At 43.8% G+C, this 20,492-nt stretch overlaps 1 protein-coding gene across 14 annotated transcripts in view; it reads right to left on the reverse strand.

Annotated features, from left to right (window-relative positions):
* Positions 1-4,941: 4,941 nt before the first annotated feature.
* The window catches only part of ikbkg (inhibitor of nuclear factor kappa B kinase regulatory subunit gamma), a 54,961-nt gene continuing 39,410 nt past the window's right edge, over positions 4,942-20,492 (reverse strand). For 6 of the 14 annotated variants that reach the window (XM_090204063.1, XM_090204058.1, XM_090204064.1 and 3 more), the window contains exons 12-14: positions 12,272-12,408; positions 12,102-12,178; positions 6,275-7,266 (exon numbers count right to left, since the gene is read on the reverse strand). In XM_090204063.1, the coding sequence (XP_090060189.1) occupies positions 6,932-7,266; positions 12,102-12,178; positions 12,272-12,408 (549 nt within the window). In that variant the 3' untranslated portion in view covers positions 6,275-6,931. Of the gene's footprint in view, positions 6,232-6,274; positions 7,267-9,172; positions 11,597-12,101; positions 12,179-12,267; positions 12,409-20,492 lie in introns of those variants that run through there. The other 8 variants (XM_090204067.1, XM_090204068.1, XM_090204066.1 and 5 more) reach the window with 4 other exon arrangements.

The raw sequence follows: 20,492 nt of genomic DNA on the forward strand, positions 1-20,492 counted from the left end.
CTGACAGTTTAAACATTTCTAATTGTAGTCACTTTCAATTGATTCATTGGCTCCAATAACCATAGATTGTTTGTAGTTCATAACACAACTGACAGGTATTGCTTGACTGTAAACCAGGATGTTTCAATAACATTGGATATTTGATTGGGTTTAATGTTGCATAACCTTGTCGTGTTGCCATGCCAACCAGGTGAGAATCACCAGATTTTTTTATTTCACCTTTATTTAACCAGGTGAGCTTGTTGAGAACAAGTTCTCATTTACAACTGTGACCTGGCCAAGATAAAGCAAAGCAGTTCGACACAAACAACAACACAGAGTTACACATGGAGTAAATAATAAACAAGCCAATAACACAGTAAACAATCAATGACATAGTAGAAAAAAGAGTCTATATACAGTGTGTGCAAAAGGCATGAAGAGTTAGGCAATAAATAGGCCATAGGAGCGAATAATTACAATTTAGCAGATTAACACTGGAGTGATAAATGATCAGATGATGATGTGCAAGTAGAGATACTGAGTAAATAAAATAAAATCCCCCTCATGGGGATGAGGTAGGTAGATTGGGTGGGCTATGTATTGCTGCAGCGATCGGTTAGCTGCTCAGATAGTTGATGTTTAAAGTTGGTGAGGGAAATAAGTCTCCAACTTCGGCGATTTTTGCAATTCGTTCCAGTCACTGGCAACAGAGAACTAAGGAAAGGTGGCCAAATGAGGTGTTGGCTTTGGGGATGATCAGTGAGATATACCTGCTGGAGTGCGTGCTACGGGTGGGTGTTGTTATCATGACCAGTGAACTGAGATAAGGCAGAGCTTTACCTAGCATAGACTTATAGATGACCTGGAGCCAGTGGGTCTGGCGACGAATATGTAGCGAGGGCCAGCCGACTAGACCATACAGGTCACAGTGGTGGGTGGTATAAGGTGATCTGGTAACAAAACGGATGGCACTGTGATAAACTGCATCCAGTTTGCTGAGAAGAGTATTGGAAGCTATTTTGTAGATGACATCGCCAAAGTCATGGATCAGTAGGATAGTCAGTTTTACTAGGGTAAGTTTGGCGGCGTGAGTGGAGGCTTTGTTGCGAAATAGAAAGCCGACTCTAGATTTGATTTTGGATTGGAGATGTTTAATATGAGTCTGGAAGGAGAGTTTACAGTCTAGCCAGACACCTAGGTATTTGTAGCTCCGAAACCGTCCAGGGTGGTGATGCTAGTCGGGCATGCAGGTGCAGGCAGCGAACGGTTGAAAAACATGCATTTGGTTTTACTAGCGTTTAAAAGCAGTCGGAGGCCACGGAAGGAGTGTTGTACGGCATTGAAGCTCGTTTGGAGGTTAGATAGCACAGTGTCCAAAGAAGGGCCAGATGTATACAGAATGGTGTCGTCTGCGTAGAGGTGGATCAGGGAATCACCAGCAGCAAGAGCGACATCATTGATATATGCAATTAACTGATACTTTATGAATCAGGTCTTCTCTGCTGCTTCATCAGCCTCCCCTTTGCCCACTCCAAGCTCCTCTTCATGGTTCCCTTCTGCAAGACACAATAGTGTGAAAATAAAGCGGAAGGAATGGGAACCCTATTCCTTTGAAGCAGTATATGCCTGAAGTTATTTTAACATAATAAGCTTCGATGAAATATATTCAAAAGTGAACGTGCACATGAAAGTTGACTCTGTTTCGAAAGCTGACATGTAACGTTAGCAAAGGTTTTACAAGGTTGTCACTTGCCAAGTTCGCTTTGTGAGCTTTTATGTGTCTTCATGCTAATCGCGAGCTAACGCGGCTAACGCGGCTAACGCTAGCATTTAAATGAAAGCCAGTTGCCTACCTCAAGTTGTTTTGCTTAAATACAAGGCTTTGGGCTAAAAACATAACTCAAAAAACCATGTCCTGCTTCAGTACCCACCAATAAATCACAATTAGGTAGCTTGTCTTCCTTAAATCAATGGTTAAGCAAAATAAAGACAATAGTCCACAAAGGGAGAACTACCAGGATTTTGAGAATCTCCGTTGTCTAATCTATGTACGCCTGGCCCTGCATGCAAGCAACAATCTTGCTAGTATGTAAGTTAATTTACCTCGATAGTGTTGCCGTGGCTGTTATAGTTTACATGTTTTTCAGCAGGCCTTTTAATAAAACACAAGACGGTGCCGTTCACTGCGTCTAGCAATATGGCCGGGCAAAGTTTGAGGCTAACTATGTGATATAATATGGCCCGGGGGTCAGAGGCTACCGACGTTAGCTGAATTTAGCTAGCAAAATATCTGATTTAGCTTATGCTAAGCACTGCTGAACCTGGTGATAGATTAATGTTAGCTACATTCTACTGTGAACTAGCTGATAAACTTTACGATTCAGTAACAACACATTTCAAAGACAAAACTGTTCCCTTGTAAAGGTTCAAACTCTGCTTGCAGTGGAAAAGGAAGTACCTTCAAACTGTGAAAGCTGGTTGAAAGGAGGGAAATTGGCTAGTAAAATGAGCATATTAAAGAACGAGTTAAATTAGCGTGTGTAGGTGAATATTTATCAGCTGTAGGCGTTAATTTGACATGTGTAGGACCCCTTGCAGCCGTTTATCTAGCACGTTGAACCGCCTGCAAGCACATTTGACGCATGGCGGCGTTAATTTAGCGCGTGCACCTGTTTACTTTACACACGTAGCATTAAAAAGATTGCGTTTTGACTACGTGCTTTAAGACCCAAACGGCGTTCCATACGCTCTTCACCTGCATGTCGCACCACACTTGTCTGTTCAATGCATGTACATAGCTTGCCCGCTGATCTATCCATTGGTGAAGTAATTTCATGTCAATCTACATTTAAAACAAAATAAACGATTTCAGAGGTTCAGAAAGGAACGATATAAACCGGTACTTTTTTTGGTTCAATGGTCTTTGTAAATGTTTATTAGATGCTTTTCTCGTTTCGAAGCAAAGACATATAGTTTCAAAGTAACATGACGACGTGATCGATGACGTCCGACGCTTATTTTGATCACATTAACATTTTGTTGCAGAATGCCAGATCCTGCTGATTTTGGCCGTGATGCCAGTGTTTTCTAACACCGAACCTCCCCTGGACACCTAATTTATGAATTTAATTAAATGTATTTTGTTTATTGCACCTGGTAGGACCTGGATTTGGGATCACACCGCAAGATCGATTCCTGGCAATGGTTGATAAAAGATTTCCTGTGAAACGCCGTTTCTCATCATTGTTCAAATATCTAGTTATTTAGGTGAGCCTATGATCATTTGTCTTCAGCATCTTAAATAATAGCACGGATGCAAAGTTTGAAAAAAAATAGTGAATCTGGAGTCAAAAAGGGCAATCAGGATGTGGGATGCGAACCGCCCAGTCTAACTACATTTAGATTGTATTTATTTATTTATTTATTTTACCTTTATTTAACCAGGTAGGCAAGTTGAGAACAAGTTCTCATTTACAATTGCGACCTGGCCAAGATAAAGCAAAGCAGTTCGACAGATACAGCAACACAGAGTTACACATGGAGTAAAACAAACATACAGTCAATAATAAAGTATAAACAAGTCTATATACAATGTGAGCAAATGAGGTGAGAAGGGAGGTAAAGGCAAAAAAGGCCTTGGTGGCAAGGTAAATACAATATAGCAAGTAAAACACTGGAATGGTAGTTTTGCAATGGAAGAATGTGCAAAGTAGAAATAAAAATAATGGGGTGCAAAGGAGCAAAATAAATAAATAAATTAAATACAGTTGGGAAAGAGGTAGTTGATAGGGCTAAATTATAGGTGGGCTATGTACAGGTGCAGTAATCTGTGAGCTGCTCTGACAGTTGGTGCTTAAAGCTAGTGAGGGAGATAAGTGTTTCCAGTTTCAGAGATTTTTGTAGTTCGTTCCAGTCATTGGCAGCAGAGAACTGGAAAGAGAGGCGGCCAAAGAAAGAATTGGTTTTGGGGGTGACTAGAGAGATATACCTGCTGGAGCGTGTGCTACAGGTGGGAGATGCTATGGTGACCAGCGAGCTGAGATAAGGGGGGACTTTACCTAGCAGGGTCTTGTAGATGACATGGAGCCAGTGGGTTTGGCGACGAGTATGAAGCGAGGGCCAGCCAACGAGAGCGTACAGGTCGCAATGGTGGGTAGTATATGGGGCTTTGGTGACAAAACGGATTGCACTGTGATAGACTGCATCCAATTTGTTGAGTAGGGTATTGGAGGCTATTTTGTAAATTACATCGCCAAAGTCGAGGATTGGTAGGATGGTCAGTTTTACAAGGGTATGTTTAGCAGCATGAGTGAAGGATGCTTTGTTGCGAAATAAGAAGCCAATTCTAGATTTAACTTTGGATTGGAGATGTTTGATATGGGTCTGGAAGGAGAGTTTACAGTCTAACCAGACACCTAAGTATTTGTAGTTGTCCACGTATTCTAAGTCAGAGCCGTCCAGAGTAGTGATGTTGGACAGGCGGGTAGGTGCAGGTAGCGATCGGTTGAAGATTACCGACGCTCACAACTTTCCATTGTGCCACAACATTTTGGTGGATGCAATGAGTCTATATAAACAAACATGATAATATTTAATTCTGACCAGCAGATGTCACTGTGTTCAAACCTCCAGAGTAATGAGCCGTTTTTGGGTTGGTGAAACCTCCAAAGGTTCAGAAAGCCTGGGTTTTCCATCACTGGCGTCAGGAACATCCTTTCACATTGTTTAATCAACCACCTCACTTTTTCTTCGATTTTATTTGTATATTTTGGATTAAACCACATACTAAATACAGCAAAACAATGTAATATCTTTCTGTGGAAATGAGGATTTGACCTCCCATATGTGAGTCAGAGTGGTCTCATCCCAGTGCCCCCCATCATGCACTCAGCTCAGGTAAAGCAGGGAACTGAAAAACTATTTGGGAGCCAAAACATATTCATTAAAACCTTCCGAAGCTTTGTGATATGTCAATATTTATATATTTATTACGTCTCTAATACAACAATTTAAAACACTCTGTACTCGAAAGACCTAGAATTACAGACAATACTCACACAAATGGCCATGGTGAATTATCATGCTCTTACATACTGACAGACACCACAGGGCGGTATTCAATTTGTTGCAAAACGTTTCCTAACTTAAAGCAAACAGAACAAAACAGGGCGGGACCTACCTGAATTTGTCCAATAGAAACTTATTTTGCTCTGTTTGCTTCAGTTTGGTTCTTAAACAGTTTCCGTAATGAATACACCCTGGTACACAGGGTCAGGGGTCAGAAGACTCATTTACACTTTCAGCCTGAGAGGGATAGCAGGAAGGAGGGAGAGAGAGATTGATATGGAGAGAAAGAAAGAGAGATATGGAGAGAGAAAGATTGAGCGGCAGGTAGTCTAGTGGCTAGAGCGTTGGACTTGTAACTGAAAGGTTGCTAGATCAAATCCCCGAGCTGCCAAGGTAACAATCTGTCGTTCTGCCCCTGAACAAGGCAGTTAACCCACTGTTTCCTAGGCCGTCATTGTACATAATAATTTGTTCTTAACTGACTTGTCTAGTTAAATAAATCAAATATGTAAAGATTGATATGGAGAGGGATAGAGAGAAAAAGAGGGGATATGGAGGGAGGTGTGGGGGAGGACTGTATATGGTGGACAGGGATAGAGGGGATATGGAGGGAGGTGTGGGGGAGGACTGTATATGGTGGACAGGGATAGAGGGGATATGGAGGGAGGTGTGAGGGAGGACTGTATATGGTGGACAGGGATAGAGAGAGAAAAAGAGGGGATATGGAGGGAGGTGGGGGGGAGGACTGTATATGGTGGACAGGGAGAGAGAAAAAGGGGATATGGAGGGAGGTGTGGGGGAGGACTGTATATGGTGGACAGGGATAGAGGGGATATGGAGGGAGGTGTGGGGAAGGACTGTATATGGTGGACAGGGAGAGAGAGGGGATATGGAGGGAGGTGTGGGGGAGGACTGTATATGGTGGACAGGGATGGGAAGGAAAGGTCTATGACAATGATGTCATCATGCTGATGAGCTACTGTTGTTTCAGCCCCCTCAAACATCTGTCTAAGTGTGTGTGTTACTGGATACAGTCCATGACATGTATCTGCAGTGTGTCCATGTCGGGGGCTTGGTACTGGCACTTTGGACAGCGGTAGTCAGGAAGCTCTTCAGCCCCGCCTCCAGCCACTCCCTCTGCAGCCAATCCCACGCTGCGGGCGGTGGAGTTAAAGGCACTCCCTGCGGATGAGAGACCGAAATTACTACATTTACTCCAAATTGTATCTTTTTAAAGGAAAAAGTACTCAAAGGAGCAACATAGAGAGAGAGAGAGCTAGCTGGCCCTAAACAGAATACCTGACCACTGTTACCCAAACTTTAGGAAAGCTTTGACTATGTACAGACTCAGTGAGCATAGCCTTGCTATTGAGAAAGGCCGCCGTAAGCAGACCTGGCTCTCAAAAGACACACAATGTTAACACATGTTTCCCATGCCCATAAAGCCCTTTGAAGTGAATTGAGAAGAGAATATCCAAGGCCTGAGGTTATCTGCCTTTGGCCTAAAGAGCAGGAACCTGGACTTCATCAAAGAAATCGGAAATACAGACATTGTCATCCTACAACAAACATGATATAAAGGAGATGGACTGGTTGGCACTGGTTGCCCTCTAGGTTTCAGAGAGCTGGTAGACCCATCTACAAAACTACCAGGTGTGAAACAGGGAAGAGACTCAGGGGATATGCTAATTTGGTATAGAGCAGACCTGACCCACTCTATTCAATTTGTCAAAACAGGAACATTTTACATTTGGGTAGAAATTCAAAAGGAAATGATATTAACAGAGAAAAATGTCCTCCTGTGTGCTACCTACAGTGGGGAGAACAAGTATTGGATAACCTGCAAAATCGGCAGTGTTTCCTACTCAAAGCATGTAGAGGTCTAATTTTTATCATAGGTACACTTCAACTGTGAGAGACGGAATATAAAACAAAAATCCAGAAAATCACATTGTATGATTTTTAAGTAATTAATTTGCATTTTATTGCTTGACATAAGTATTTGATACATCAGAAAAGCAGAACTTAATATTTGGTACAGAAACCTTTGTTTGCAATTACAGAGATCATACGTTTCCTGTAGTTCTTGACCAGGTTTGCACACACTGCAGCAGGGATTTTGGCCCACTCCTCCATTCAGACCTTCTCCAGATCCTTCAGGTTTCGGGGCTGTCGCTGGGCAATACAGACCTCTACATGCTTTGTAAGTAGGAAAACCTGCAAAATCAGCAGTGTATCAAATACTTGTTCTCCCAACTGTATATCCCCCCAATAGAATTCCCATACTTTAACGATGACAGCTTCTCCATCCTAGAGGGGGAGATCAACCATTTCCAGGCCCAGGGACATGTACTGGTCTGTGGCAACCTAAATGCCAGAACCTGACACCCTCAGCACACAGGGGGGCAAAGACCTGCCTGGAGGTGATAGCATTCCCTCCGCCATCTGCCCCCCTAGGCACTACTATGACAACATAACCAACAAAAACGGGGCACAACTCCTGCAGCTCTGTCACACGCTGGGTATGTACATAGTCAATGGTAGGCTTCGAGGAGACTTCTATGGTAGGTACACCTATAGCTCATCTCTTGGCAGTAGTACTGTAGACTACTTTATCACTGACCTCAACCCAGAGACTCTCAGAGCGTTCACAGTCAGCCCACTGACACCCCAATCAGATCACAGCAAAATCACAGTCTACTTGAACAGAGCAATACTCAAATCATGAGGCATCAAAGCCAAAGGAACTGAGTATCATTAAGAAATGCTATAGATGGAAGGAAAGTAGTGTAGAAATCTACCAAAAAAACTATTAGGCAACAACAAATTTAATCCCTTCTAGACAACTTCCTGGACAAAATGTTTCACTGTAATAGTGAAGGTGTAAACTTGGCAGTAGAAAACTTAAACAGTATATTTGACCTCTCAGCTTCCCTATCTAATCTAAAAATCTCAAATAGAAAACCGAATAAAATCAACAACAATGACAAATGGTTTGATGAAGAATGCAAAAATCTAAGAAAGAAATTGAGAAACCTGTCTAACCAAAAACATAGAGACCCGTGAAAACCGGAGTCTTCGCCTTCACTATGGTGAATCACTAAAACAATACAGAAATGCACTACGGAAAAAGTAGGAACAGCATGTCAGAAATCAGCTCAATGTAACTGAAGAATCCATGGAATCTAACCACTTCTGGGAAAATTGGAAAACACTAAACAAACAACAACATGAAGAGTTATCTATCCAAAATGGAGATGTGTGGGTAAACCACTTCTCCAATCCTTTTGGCTCTATAACAAAGAATAAAGAGCAAAAACATATACATGATCAAATACAAATCTTAGAATCAACTATTAAAGACGACCAGAACCCACTGGGTTCTCCAATTACATTGAATGAGCTACAGGACAAAATAAAAACCCTCCAACCCAAAAAGGCCTGTGGTGTTGATGGTATCCTTAATGAAATGATAAAATATACAGACAACAAATTCCAATTGGCTATACTTAAACTCTTTAACATCATTCTTAGCTCTGGTATCTTCCCCAATATTTGGATCCAAGGACTGATCACCCCAATCCACAAAAGTGGAGACAAATTTGACCCCAATAACTACCGTGGGGTAGTTAGAAAAAAAAAAATCTAATTTTAATAAACTCCCATAAAATACTTGTGACCTGTTGCCACAAGAAAACATATTTGCACATACTTTAACTATTTGCACATTGTTACAACACTGTATATAGACATAATATGACATTTGAAATGTCTTTATTTTTTTGGATCTTTTGTGAGTGTAGTGTTTACTGTTAATTTTTTATTGTTTAATTAACTTGTGTTTAATATCTAGTTCACTTGCTTTGTCAATGTAGTCATGTGTTTCCAATAAAGCCCTTAAATAGAAATTGAGGGAGAGAGATTCCCAAAGACTGGAGCGTCGGCCTTCTGGCCCGCTCCACCTTCACTCCAGTAGACCTCCCTTCACCAGCTCAGGACATGTCCGCCCCAGCATGGATTTGTAGTCTACTTGTGTGCTGCTGTAGCTTCTGTCCTGGAGTTCACTAAATATTTTCATAAAGAAACTGATAAAACACACAGCTGCTAAATCAAGGTGACTTACAAAGATGAGAAGGAACCGAGAGCAAGAGAAGGAATGTGGTGTTGTAGTGTCCACTACTAAAGAATCATTATGGAATCTGAAAACACACGTATCCTGAAAGAGAGAGAGAGTGTGGTGTTGTAGTGTCCACTACTAAAGAATCATTATGGAATCTGAAAACACACGTATCCTGGAAGCATGATGATGTACTAACTTCGTGCTAAAAGAAAAGAACGAGGTGGTAACAGTGGTGGTAACAGTGTGTCATTGTAGCAAAATATTTATCAACTAAAAATCTGATCAAACGTTTCGTTCCTTTTTGTTCTGTTGTCTATAGAATGGGCAATCATTGGTTTGGAGCCATTAGGCCATCATTGGTTTGGAGCCAATAGGCCATCATTGGTTTGGAGCCAATCGGCCATCATTGGTTTGGAGCCAATAGGCCATCATTGGTTTGGAGCCAATAGGCCATCATTGGTTTGGAGCCAATAGGCCATCATTGGTTTGGAGCCAATAGGCCATCATTGGTTTGGAGCCAATAGGCCATCATTGGTTTGGAGCCAATAGGCCATCATTGGTTTGGAGCCAATAGGCCATCATTGGTTTGGAGCCAATAGGCCATCATTGGTTTGGAGCCAATAGGCCATCATTGATTTGGAGCCATTAGGCCATCATTGGTTTGGAGCCAATAGGCCATCATTGATTTGGAGCCATTAGGCCATCATTGGTTTGGAGCCAATAGGCCATCATTGGTTTGGAGCCAATAGGCCATCATTGGTTTGGAGCCAATAGGCCATCATTGGTTTGGAGCCAATAGGCCATCATTGATTTGGAGCCATTAGGCCATCATTGGTTTGGAGCCAATAGGCCATCATTGGTTTGGAGCCAATAGGCCATCATTGGTTTGGAGCCAATAGGCCATCATTGGTTTGGAGCCAATAGGCAATCATTGGTTTGGAGCCATTAGGCCATCATTGGTTTGGAGCCAATAGGCAATCATTGGTTTGGAGCCAATAGGCCATCATTGGTTTGGAGCCAATAGGCCATCATTGGTTTGGAGCCAATAGGCCATCATTGATTTGGAGCCATTAGGCCATCATTGGTTTGGAGCCATTAGGCCATCATTGGTTTGGAGCCATTAGGCCATCATTGGTTTGGAGCCAATAGGCCATCATTGGTTTGGAGCCAATAGGCCATCATTGATTTGGAGCCAATAGGCCATCATTGGTTTGGAGCCAATAGGCCATCATTGGTTTGGAGCCAATAGGCCATCATTGGTTTGGAGCCAATAGGCCATCATTGGTTTGGAGCCAATAGGCCATCATTGATTTGGAGCCAATAGGCCATCATTGATTTGGGCCAATCGGCCATCATTGGTTTGGAGCCAATCGGCCATCATTGGTTTGGAGCCAATCGGCCATCATTGGTTTGGAGCCAATAGGCCATCATTGGTTTGGAGCCAATAGGCCATCGCTGGTTTGGAGCCAATAGGCCATCATTGGTTTGGAGCCAATAGGCATATTCCGACCCTCAAGAAGCTTTCTGTTTTAATTGGGTCATTTTGCCTAAAAACCTTTAGTTCAATCTATAGAAAAATTAGACAACAACTCTGCATCTCTGCCCAGCCTGGACAGAGTGGCATGAAGGGTGTTTATCATCCCCAGTGGCTCTGTAGGTGAAGAGAGGATATTCTCCGCTGCTGGCCGGCTCTCCAGGTAACATCACATGAGCCTGAAGACACTGGCAGTCTCTCCAGGTACCATCACATGAGTCTGAAGACACTGGTCGTCTCTCCAGGTACCATCACATGAGTCTGAAGACACTGGTCGTCTCTCCAGGTACCATCACATGAGCCTGAAGACACTGGCCGTCTCTCCAGGTACCATCACATGAGCCTGAAGACACTGGTCGTCTCTCCAGGTACCATCACATGAGTCTGAAGACACTGGTCGTCTCTCCAGGTACCATCACATGAGCCTGAAGACACTGGCCGTCTCTCCAGGTACCATCACATGAGTCTGAAGACACTGGCAGTCTCTCCAGGTACCATCACATGAGCCTGAAGACACTGGCCGTCTCTCCAGGTACCATCACATGAGCCTGAAGACACTGGTCGTCTCTCCAGGTACCATCACATGAGTCTGAAGACACCAGGTACCATCACATGAGTCTGAAGACACTGGCCGTCTCTCCAGGTACCATCACATGAGTCTGAAGACACTGGTCGTCTCTCCAGGTACCATCACATGAGTCTGAAGACACTGGCAGTCTCTCCAGGTACCATCACATGAGTCTGAAGACACTGGTCGTCTCTCCAGGTACCATCACATGAGTCTGAAGACACTGGCAGTCTCTCCAGGTACCATCACATGAGCCTGAAGACACTGGCCGTCTCTCCAGGTTCCATCACATGAGTCTGAAGGGTGTTTATCATCCCCAGTGGCTCTGCAAGTGAAGAGAGGATATTCTCCCTGGTTGTGGGGTGATGTGGGGTCGTGACGGGGGTGTGTACCTGATTGGGGGGTGATGTGGGGGGGTGCGTGTTCCTGATTGGGGGGTGATGTGGGGGGGTGTGTGTTCCTGGTTGGGGGGTGTGTACCTGATTGGGGGGTGATGTGGGGTCGTGATGTGGGGTCGTGGTGGGGGGGGTGTGTGTACCTGGTTGGGGGGTGATGTGGGGTCGTGGTGGGGGGGTGTGTGTACCTGGTTGGGGGGTGATGTGGGGTCGTGGTGGTGGTGGTGGGGGGGGGGGTGTTCCTGGTTGGGCGGTGATGTGGGGTCATGTGTTCCTGGTTGGGGGGTGATGTGGGGTCGTGGTGTTGGGGTGTGTGTACCTGGTTGGGGGGGTGATGTGGGGTCGTGGTGGGGGGGTGTGTGTACCTGATTGGGGGGTGATGTGGGGTCGTGGTGTGTACCTGATTGGGGGGTGATGTGGGGTCGTCGGGTATACCTGATTGGGGGGTGATGTGGGGTCGTGGTGGTCTGAAGACCTCCAGGTGTCTCTGCTGCATCTTCTCCATCCGAGCCCTGAAACACACACACACACACACACACACACACATGAAATACTTTATTTGAATTCACACATCCCATTCCAGTGTGTGTGTGTGTGTGTGTTACCTTGAGGTCTCCTCCTGTTTCAGACGCTCCATCTCAGCCAACGCTGTGTTCAGCTGGTCCTGAAGCTCCTCCTTCCTCTGGTTCAACTTCTCTCTGGCCTCCCGCTCCGCTAGGAAGTCTGCCTTGTAGATCTCAGCCTGACACACACACACACACTTTAAATATTTTATTTGAATTTACAAATCCCATGACAGTCAAGAGGGATTCAAATTTAAGAAGGTCACAAATACAGAGGTTGTAATGCCAGGGTAGAGAATAGAGGTTGTAATGCCAGGGTAGAGAATAGAGGTTGTAATGCCAGGGTAATGGATAGAGGTTGTAATGCCAGGGTAGAGAATAGAGGTTGTAATGCCAGGGTAGAGAATAGAGGTTGTAATGCCAGGGTAGAGAATAGAGGTTGTAATGCCAGGGTAGAGAATAGAGGTTGTAATGCCAAGGTAATGGATAGAGAATAGAGGTTGTAATGCCAGGGTAGAGAATATAGGTTGTAATGCCAGGATAATGGATAGAGAGTAGAGGTTGTAATGCCAGGGTAATGGGGAGAGAATAGAGGTTGTAATGCCAGGGTAATGGGTAGAGAGTAGAGGTTGTAATGCCAGGGTAATGGATAGAGAATATAGGTTGTAATGCCAGGGTAATGGGTAGAGAATAGAGGTTGTAATGCCAGGGTAATGGGTAGAGAATAGAGGTTGTAATGCCAGGTAGAGAATAGAGGTTGTAATGCCAGGGTAATGGATAGAGGTTGTAATGCCAGGGTAATGGATAGAGAATAGAGGTTGTAATGCCAGGGTAGAGAATAGAGGTTGTAATGCCAGGGTAGAGAATAGAGGTTGTAATGCCAGGGTAATGGATAGAGAGTAGAGGTTGTAATGCCAGGGTAATGGGTAGAGAATAGAGGTTGTAATGCCAGGGTAATGGATAGAGAGTAGAGGTTGTAATGCCAGGGTAATGGGTAGAGAATAGAGGTTGTAATGCCTGGCTAATGGGTAGAGAATAGAGGTTGTAATGCCAGGGTAATGTGTAGAGAATAGAGGTTGTAATGCCAGGGTAATGGATAGAGAATAGAGGTTGTAATGCCAGGGTAGAGAATATAAGTTGTAATGCCAGGGTAATGGGTAGAGGTTGTAATGCCAGGGTAATGGGTAGAGAATAGAGGTTGTAATGCCAAGGTAATGGATAGAGAATAGAGGTTGTAATGCCAGGGTAATGGGTAGAGAATAGAGGTTGTAATGCCAGGGTAATGGGTAGAGAATAGAGGTTGTAATGCCAGGGTAGAGAATAGAGGTTGTAATGCCAGGGTAGAGAATACAGGTTGTAATGCCAGGGTAATGGGTAGAGAATAGAGGTTGTAATGCCAGGGTAATGGGTAGAGAATAGAGGTTGTAATGCCAGGGTAATGGGTAGAGAATAGAGGTTGTAATGCCAGGGTAATGGGTAGAGAATAGAGGTTGTAATGCCAGGGTAATGGATAGAGAATAGAGGTTGTAATGCCAGGGTAGAGAATACAGGTTGTAATGCCAGGGTAATGGGTAGAGAATAGAGGTTGTAATGCCAGGGTAATGGATAGAGAATAGAGGTTGTAATGCCAGGGTAGAGAATAGAGGTTGTAATGCCAGGGTAATGGATCGAGAATAGAGGTTGTAATGACAGGGTAGAGAATAGAGGTTGTAATGCCAGGGTAGAGAATAGAGGTTGTAATGCCAGGGTAGAGAATAGAGGTTGTAATGCCAGGGTAGAGGATAGAGGTTGTAATGCCAGGGTAGAGAATAGAGGTTGTAATGCCAGGGTAGTGGGTAGAGAATAGAGGTTGTAATGCCAGGGTAGAGAATAGAGGTTGTAATGCCAGGGTAATGGGGAGAGGTTGTAATTCCAGGGTAATGGGGAGAGAATAGAGGTTGTAATGCCAGGGTAATGGGTAGAGAGTAGAGGTTGTAATGCCAGGGTAGAGAATATAGGTTGTAATGCCAGGGTAATGGGTAGAGAGTAGAGGTTGTAATGCCAGGGTAGAGAATAGAGGTTGTAATTCCAGGGTAATGGGTAGAGAATAGAGGTTGTAATGCCAGGGTAATGGGTAGAGAATAGAGGTTGTAATGCCAGGTAGAGAATAGAGGTTGTAATGCCAGGGTAATGGATAGAGGTTGTAATGCCAGGGTAATGGGTAGAGAATAGAGGTTGTAATGCCAGGGTAGAGAATAGAGGTTGTAATGCCAGGGTAGAGAATAGAGGTTGTAATGCCAGGGTAATGGATAGAGAGTAGAGGTTGTAATGCCAGGGTAATGGGTAGAGAATAGAGGTTGTAATGCCTGGCTAATGGGTAGAGAATAGAGGTTGTAATGCCAGGTAGAGAATAGAGGTTGTAATGCCAGGGTAATGTGTAGAGAATAGAGGTTGTAATGACAGGGTAATGGGTAGAGAATAGAGGTTGTAATGCCAGGGTAATGGGTAGAGAATAGAGGTTGTAAAGCCAGGGTAGAGAATAGAGGTTGTAAAGCCAGGGTAGAGAATAGAGGTTGTAATGCCAGGGTAATGGATAGAGAATAGAGGTTGTAATGCCAGGGTAATGGATAGAGAATAGAGGTTGTAATGCCAGGGTAATGGGTAGAGAATAGAGGTTGTAATGCCAGGGTAATGGGTAGAGAATAGAGGTTGTAATGCCAGGGTAATGGGTAGAGAATAGAGGTTGTAATGCCAGGGTAGAGAATAGAAGTTGTAATGCCAGGGTAATGGGTAGAGGTTGTAATGCCAGGGTAGAGAATAGAGGTTGTAATGCCAGGGTAGAGAATAGAGGTTGTAATGCCAGGGTAATGGATAGAGAGTAGAGGTTGTAATGCCAGGGTAATGGGTAGAGAATAGAGGTTGTAATGCCTGGCTAATGGGTAGAGAATAGAGGTTGTAATGCCAGGGTAATGTGTAGAGAATAGAGGTTGTAATGCCAGGGTAATGGATAGAGAATAGAGGTTGTAATGCCAGGGTAATGGATAGAGAATAGAGGTTGTAATGCCAGGGTAATGGGTAGAGAATAGAGGTTGTAATGCCAAGGTAATAGGTAGAGAATAGAGGTTGTAATGCCAGGGTAATGGGTAGAGAATAGAGGTTGTAATGCCAGGGTAATGGATAGAGGTTGTAATGCCAGGGTAATGGGTAGAGAATAGAGGTTGTAATGCCAGGGTAGAGAATAGAGGTTGTAATGCCAGGGTAGAGAATAGAGGTTGTAATGCCAGGGTAATGGATAGAGAGTAGAGGTTGTAATGCCAGGGTAATGGGTAGAGAATAGAGGTTGTAATGCCTGGCTAATGGGTAGAGAATAGAGGTTGTAATGCCAGGTAGAGAATAGAGGTTGTAATGCCAGGGTAATGTGTAGAGAATAGAGGTTGTAATGACAGGGTAATGGGTAGAGAATAGAGGTTGTAATGCCAGGGTAATGGGTAGAGAATAGAGGTTGTAAAGCCAGGGTAGAGAATAGAGGTTGTAAAGCCAGGGTAGAGAATAGAGGTTGTAATGCCAGGGTAATGGATAGAGAATAGAGGTTGTAATGCCAGGGTAATGGATAGAGAATAGAGGTTGTAATGCCAGGGTAGAGAATAGAAGTTGTAATGCCAGGGTAATGGGTAGAGGTTGTAATGCCAGGGTAGAGAATAGAGGTTGTAATGCCAGGGTAGAGAATAGAGGTTGTAATGCCAGGGTAATGGATAGAGAATAGAGGTTGTAATGCCAGGGTAATGGATAGAGAATAGAGGTTGTAATGCCAGGGTAATGGGTAGAGAATAGAGTTTGTAATGCCAAGGTAATAGGTAGAGAATAGAGGTTGTAATGCCAGGGTAATGGGTAGAGAATAGAGGTTGTAATGCCAGGGTAATGGGTAGAGAATAGAGGTTTTAATGCCAGGGTAGAGAATAGAAGTTGTAATGCCAGGGTAATGGGTAGAGGTTGTAATGCCAGGGTAGAGAATAGAGGTTGTAATGCCAGGGTAGAGAATACAGGTTGTAATGCCAGGGTAATGGGTAGAGAATAGAGGTTGTAATGCCAGGGTAATGGATAGAGAATAGAGGTTGTAATGCCAGGGTAGAGAATAGAGGTTGTAATGCCAGGGTAATGGATCGAGAATAGAGGTTGTAATGCCAGGGTAGAGAATAGAAGTTGTAATGCCAGGGTAATGGGTAGAGGTTGTAATGCCAGGGTAGAGAATAGAGGTTGTAATGCCAGGGTAGAGAATACAGGTTGTAATGCCAGGGTAATGGGTAGAGAATAGAGGTTGTAATGCCAGGGTAATGGGTAGAGAATAGAGGTTGTAATGCCAGGGTAATGGGTAGAGAGAGGTTGTAATGCCAGGGTAATGGATAGAGAATAGAGGTTGTAATGCCAGGGTAGAGAATACAGGTTGTAATGCCAGGGTAATGGGTAGAGAATAGAGGTTGTAATGCCAGGGTAATGGATAGAGAATAGAGGTTGTAATGCCAGGGTAGAGAATAGAGGTTGTAATGCCAGGGTAATGGATCGAGAATAGAGGTTGTAATGCCAGGGTAGAGAATAGAGGTTGTAATGCCAGGGTAATGGATAGAGAATAGAGGTTGTAATGCCAGGGTAATGGGTAGAGAATAGAGGTTGTAATGCCTGGCTAATGGATAGAGAATAGAGGTTGTAATGCCAGGGTAATGGGTAGAGAATAGAGGTTGTAATGCCAAGGTAATAGGTAGAGAATATAGGTTGTAATGCCAGGGTAATGGATAGAGAATAGAGGTTGTAATGCCAGGGTAATGGGTAGAGAATAGAGGTTGTAATGCCAGGGTAGAGAATAGAGGTTGTAATGCCAGGGTAGAGAATAGAGGTTGTAATGCCAGAGTAATGGATAGAGAGTAGAGGTTGTAATGCCAGGGTAATGGGTAGAGAATAGAGGTTGTAATGCCTGGCTAATGGGTAGAGAATAGAGGTTGTAATGCCAGGGTAATGTGTAGAGAATAGAGGTTGTAATGCCAGGGTAATGGATAGAGAATAGAGGTTGTAATGCCAGGGTAATGGGTAGAGAATAGAGGTTGTAATGCCAAGTAATAGGTAGAGAATAAAGGTTGTAATGCCAGGGTAATGGATAGAGAATAGAGGTTGTAATGCCAGGGTAATGGGTAGAGAAAAGAGGTTGTAATGCCAAGGTAATAGGTAGAGAATAGAGGTTGTAATGCCAGGGTAATGGATAGAGAATAGAGGTTGTAATGCCAGGGTAATGGGTAGAGAATAGAGGTTTTAATGCCAGGGTAATGGGTAGAGAATATAGGTTGTAATGCCAGGGTAATGGGTAGAGAATAGAGGTTGTAATGCCAGGGTAATGGGTAGAGAATAGAGGTTGTAATGCCAGGGTAATGGGTAGAGAATAGAGGTTGTAATGCCAGGGTAGAGAATACAGGTTGTAATGCCAGGGTAATGGGTAGAGAATAGAGGTTGTAATGCCAGGGTAATGGATAGAGAATAGAGGTTGTAATGCCAGGGTAGAGAATAGAGGTTGTAATGCCAGGGTAATGGATCGAGAATAGAGGTTGTAATGCCAGGGTAGAGAATAGACGTTGTAATGCCAGGGTAATGGGTAGAGGTTGTAATGCCAGGGTAGAGAATAGAGGTTGTAATGCCAGGGTAGAGAATACAGGTTGTAATGCCAGGGTAATGGGTAGAGAATAGAGGTTGTAATGCCAGGGTAATGGGTAGAGAATAGAGGTTGTAATGCCAGGGTAATGGGTAGAGAATAGAGGTTGTAATGCCAGGGTAATGGATAGAGAATAGAGGTTGTAATGCCAGGGTAGAGAATACAGGTTGTAATGCCAGGGTAATGGGTAGAGAATAGAGGTTGTAATGCCAGGGTAATGGATAGAGAATAGAGGTTGTAATGCCAGGGTAGAGAATAGAGGTTGTAATGCCAGGGTAATGGATCGAGAATAGAGGTTGTAATGCCAGGGTAGAGAATAGAGGTTGTAATGCCAGGGTAGAGAATAGAGGTTGTAATGCCAGGGTAGAGAATAGAGGTTGTAATGCCAGGGTAGAGGATAGAGGTTGTAATGCCAGGGTAGAGAATAGAGGTTGTAATGCCAGGGTAGTGGGTAGAGAATAGAGGTTGTAATGCCAGGGTAGAGAATATAGGTTGTAATGCCAGGATAATGGATAGAGAGTAGAGGTTGTAATGCCAGGGTAATGGGGAGAGGTTGTAATTCCAGGGTAATGGGGAGAGAATAGAGGTTGTAATGCCAGGGTAATGGGTAGAGAGTAGAGGTTGTAATGCCAGGGTAGAGAATATAGGTTGTAATGCCAGGGTAATGGGTAGAGAGTAGAGGTTGTAATGCCAGGGTAGAGAATAGAGGTTGTAATGCCAGGTAGAGAATAGAGGTTGTAATGCCAGGGTAATGTGTAGAGAATAGAGGCTGTAATGCCAGGGTAATGTGTAGAGAATAGAGGTTGTAATGCCAGGGTAATGGGTAGAGAATAGAGGTTGTAATGCCAGGGTAGAGAATAGAGGTTGTAAAGCCAGGGTAGAGAATAGAGGTTGTAAAGCCAGGGTAGAGAATAGAGGTTGTAATGCCAGGGTAATGGATAGAGAATAGAGGTTGTAATGCCAGGGTAATGGATAGAGAATAGAGGTTGTAATGCCAGGGTAATGGATAGAGAATAGAGGTTGTAATGCCAGGGTAATGGATAGAGAATAGAGGTTGTAATGCCAGGGTAATGGGTAGAGAATAGAGGTTGTAATGCCAAGGTAATAGGTAGAGAATAGAGGTTGTAATGCCAGGGTAATGGATAGAGAATAGAGGTTGCAATGCCAGGGTAATGGGTAGAGAATAGAGGTTGTAATGCCAGGGTAATGGGTAGAGAATAGAGGTTGTAATGCCAGGGTAGAGAATAGAAGTTGTAATGCCAGGGTAATGGGTAGAGGTTGTAATGCCAGGGTAGAGAATAGAGGTTGTAATGCCAGGGTAGAGAATATAGGTTGTAATGCCAGGGTAATGGGTAGAGAATAGAGGTTGTAATGCCAGGGTAATGGGTAGAGAATAGAGGTTGTAATGCCAGGTAGAGAATAGAGGTTGTAATGCCAGGGTAATGGATAGAGGTTGTAATGCCAGGGTAATGGATAGAGAATAGAGGTTGTAATGCCAGGGTAGAGAATAGAGGTTGTAATGCCAGGGTAGTGGGTAGAGAATAGAGGTTGTAATGCCAGGGTAGAGAATATAGGTTGTAATGCCAGGATAATGGATAGAGAGTAGAGGTTGTAATGCCAGGGTAATGGGGAGAGGTTGTAATTCCAGGGTAATGGGGAGAGAATAGAGGTTGTAATGCCAGGGTAATGGGTAGAGAGTAGAGGTTGTAATGCCAGGGTAGAGAATATAGGTTGTAATGCCAGGGTAATGGGTAGAGAGTAGCGGTTGTAATGCCAGGGTAGAGAATACAGGTTGTAATGCCAGGTAGAGAATAGAGGTTGTAATGCCAGGGTAATGTGTAGAGAATAGAGGTTGTAATGCCAGGGTAATGGGTAGAGAATAGAGGTTGTAATGCCAGGGTAGAGAATAGAGGTTGTAAAGCCAGGGTAGAGAATAGAGGTTGTAATGCCAGGGTAATGGATAGAGAATAGAGGTTGTAATGCCAGGGTAATGGATAGAGAATAGAGGTTGTAATGCCAGGGTAATGGATAGAGAATAGAGGTTGTAATGCCAGGGTAATGGGTAGAGAATAGAGGTTGTAATGCCAAGGTAATAGGTAGAGAATAGAGGTTGTAATGCCAGGGTAATGGATAGAGAATAGAGGTTGCAATGCCAGGGTAATGGGTAGAGAATAGAGGTTGTAATGCCAGGGTAATGGGTAGAGAATAGAGGTTGTAATGCCAGGGTAGAGAATAGAAGTTGTAATGCCAGGGTAATGGGTAGAGGTTGTAATGCCAGGGTAGAGAATAGAGGTTGTAATGCCAGGGTAGAGAATATAGGTTGTAATGCCAGGGTAATGGGTAGAGAATAGAGGTTGTAATGCCAGGGTAATGGGTAGAGAATAGAGGTTGTAATGCCAGGTAGAGAATAGAGGTTGTAATGCCAGGGTAATGGATAGAGGTTGTAATGCCAGGGTAATGTGTAGAGAATAGAGGTTGTAATGCCAGGGTAATGGGTAGAGAATAGAGGTTGTAATGCCAGGGTAGAGAATAGAGGTTGTAAAGCCAGGGTAGAGAATAGAGGTTGTAAAGCCAGGGTAGAGAATATAGGTT

This window comes from Oncorhynchus mykiss, chromosome 16 (genome assembly GCF_057628025.1).
Source record: "Oncorhynchus mykiss isolate SJ-2025 chromosome 16, ASM5762802v1, whole genome shotgun sequence".
Classification (NCBI taxonomy): Eukaryota; Metazoa; Chordata; class Actinopteri; order Salmoniformes; family Salmonidae; genus Oncorhynchus; species Oncorhynchus mykiss.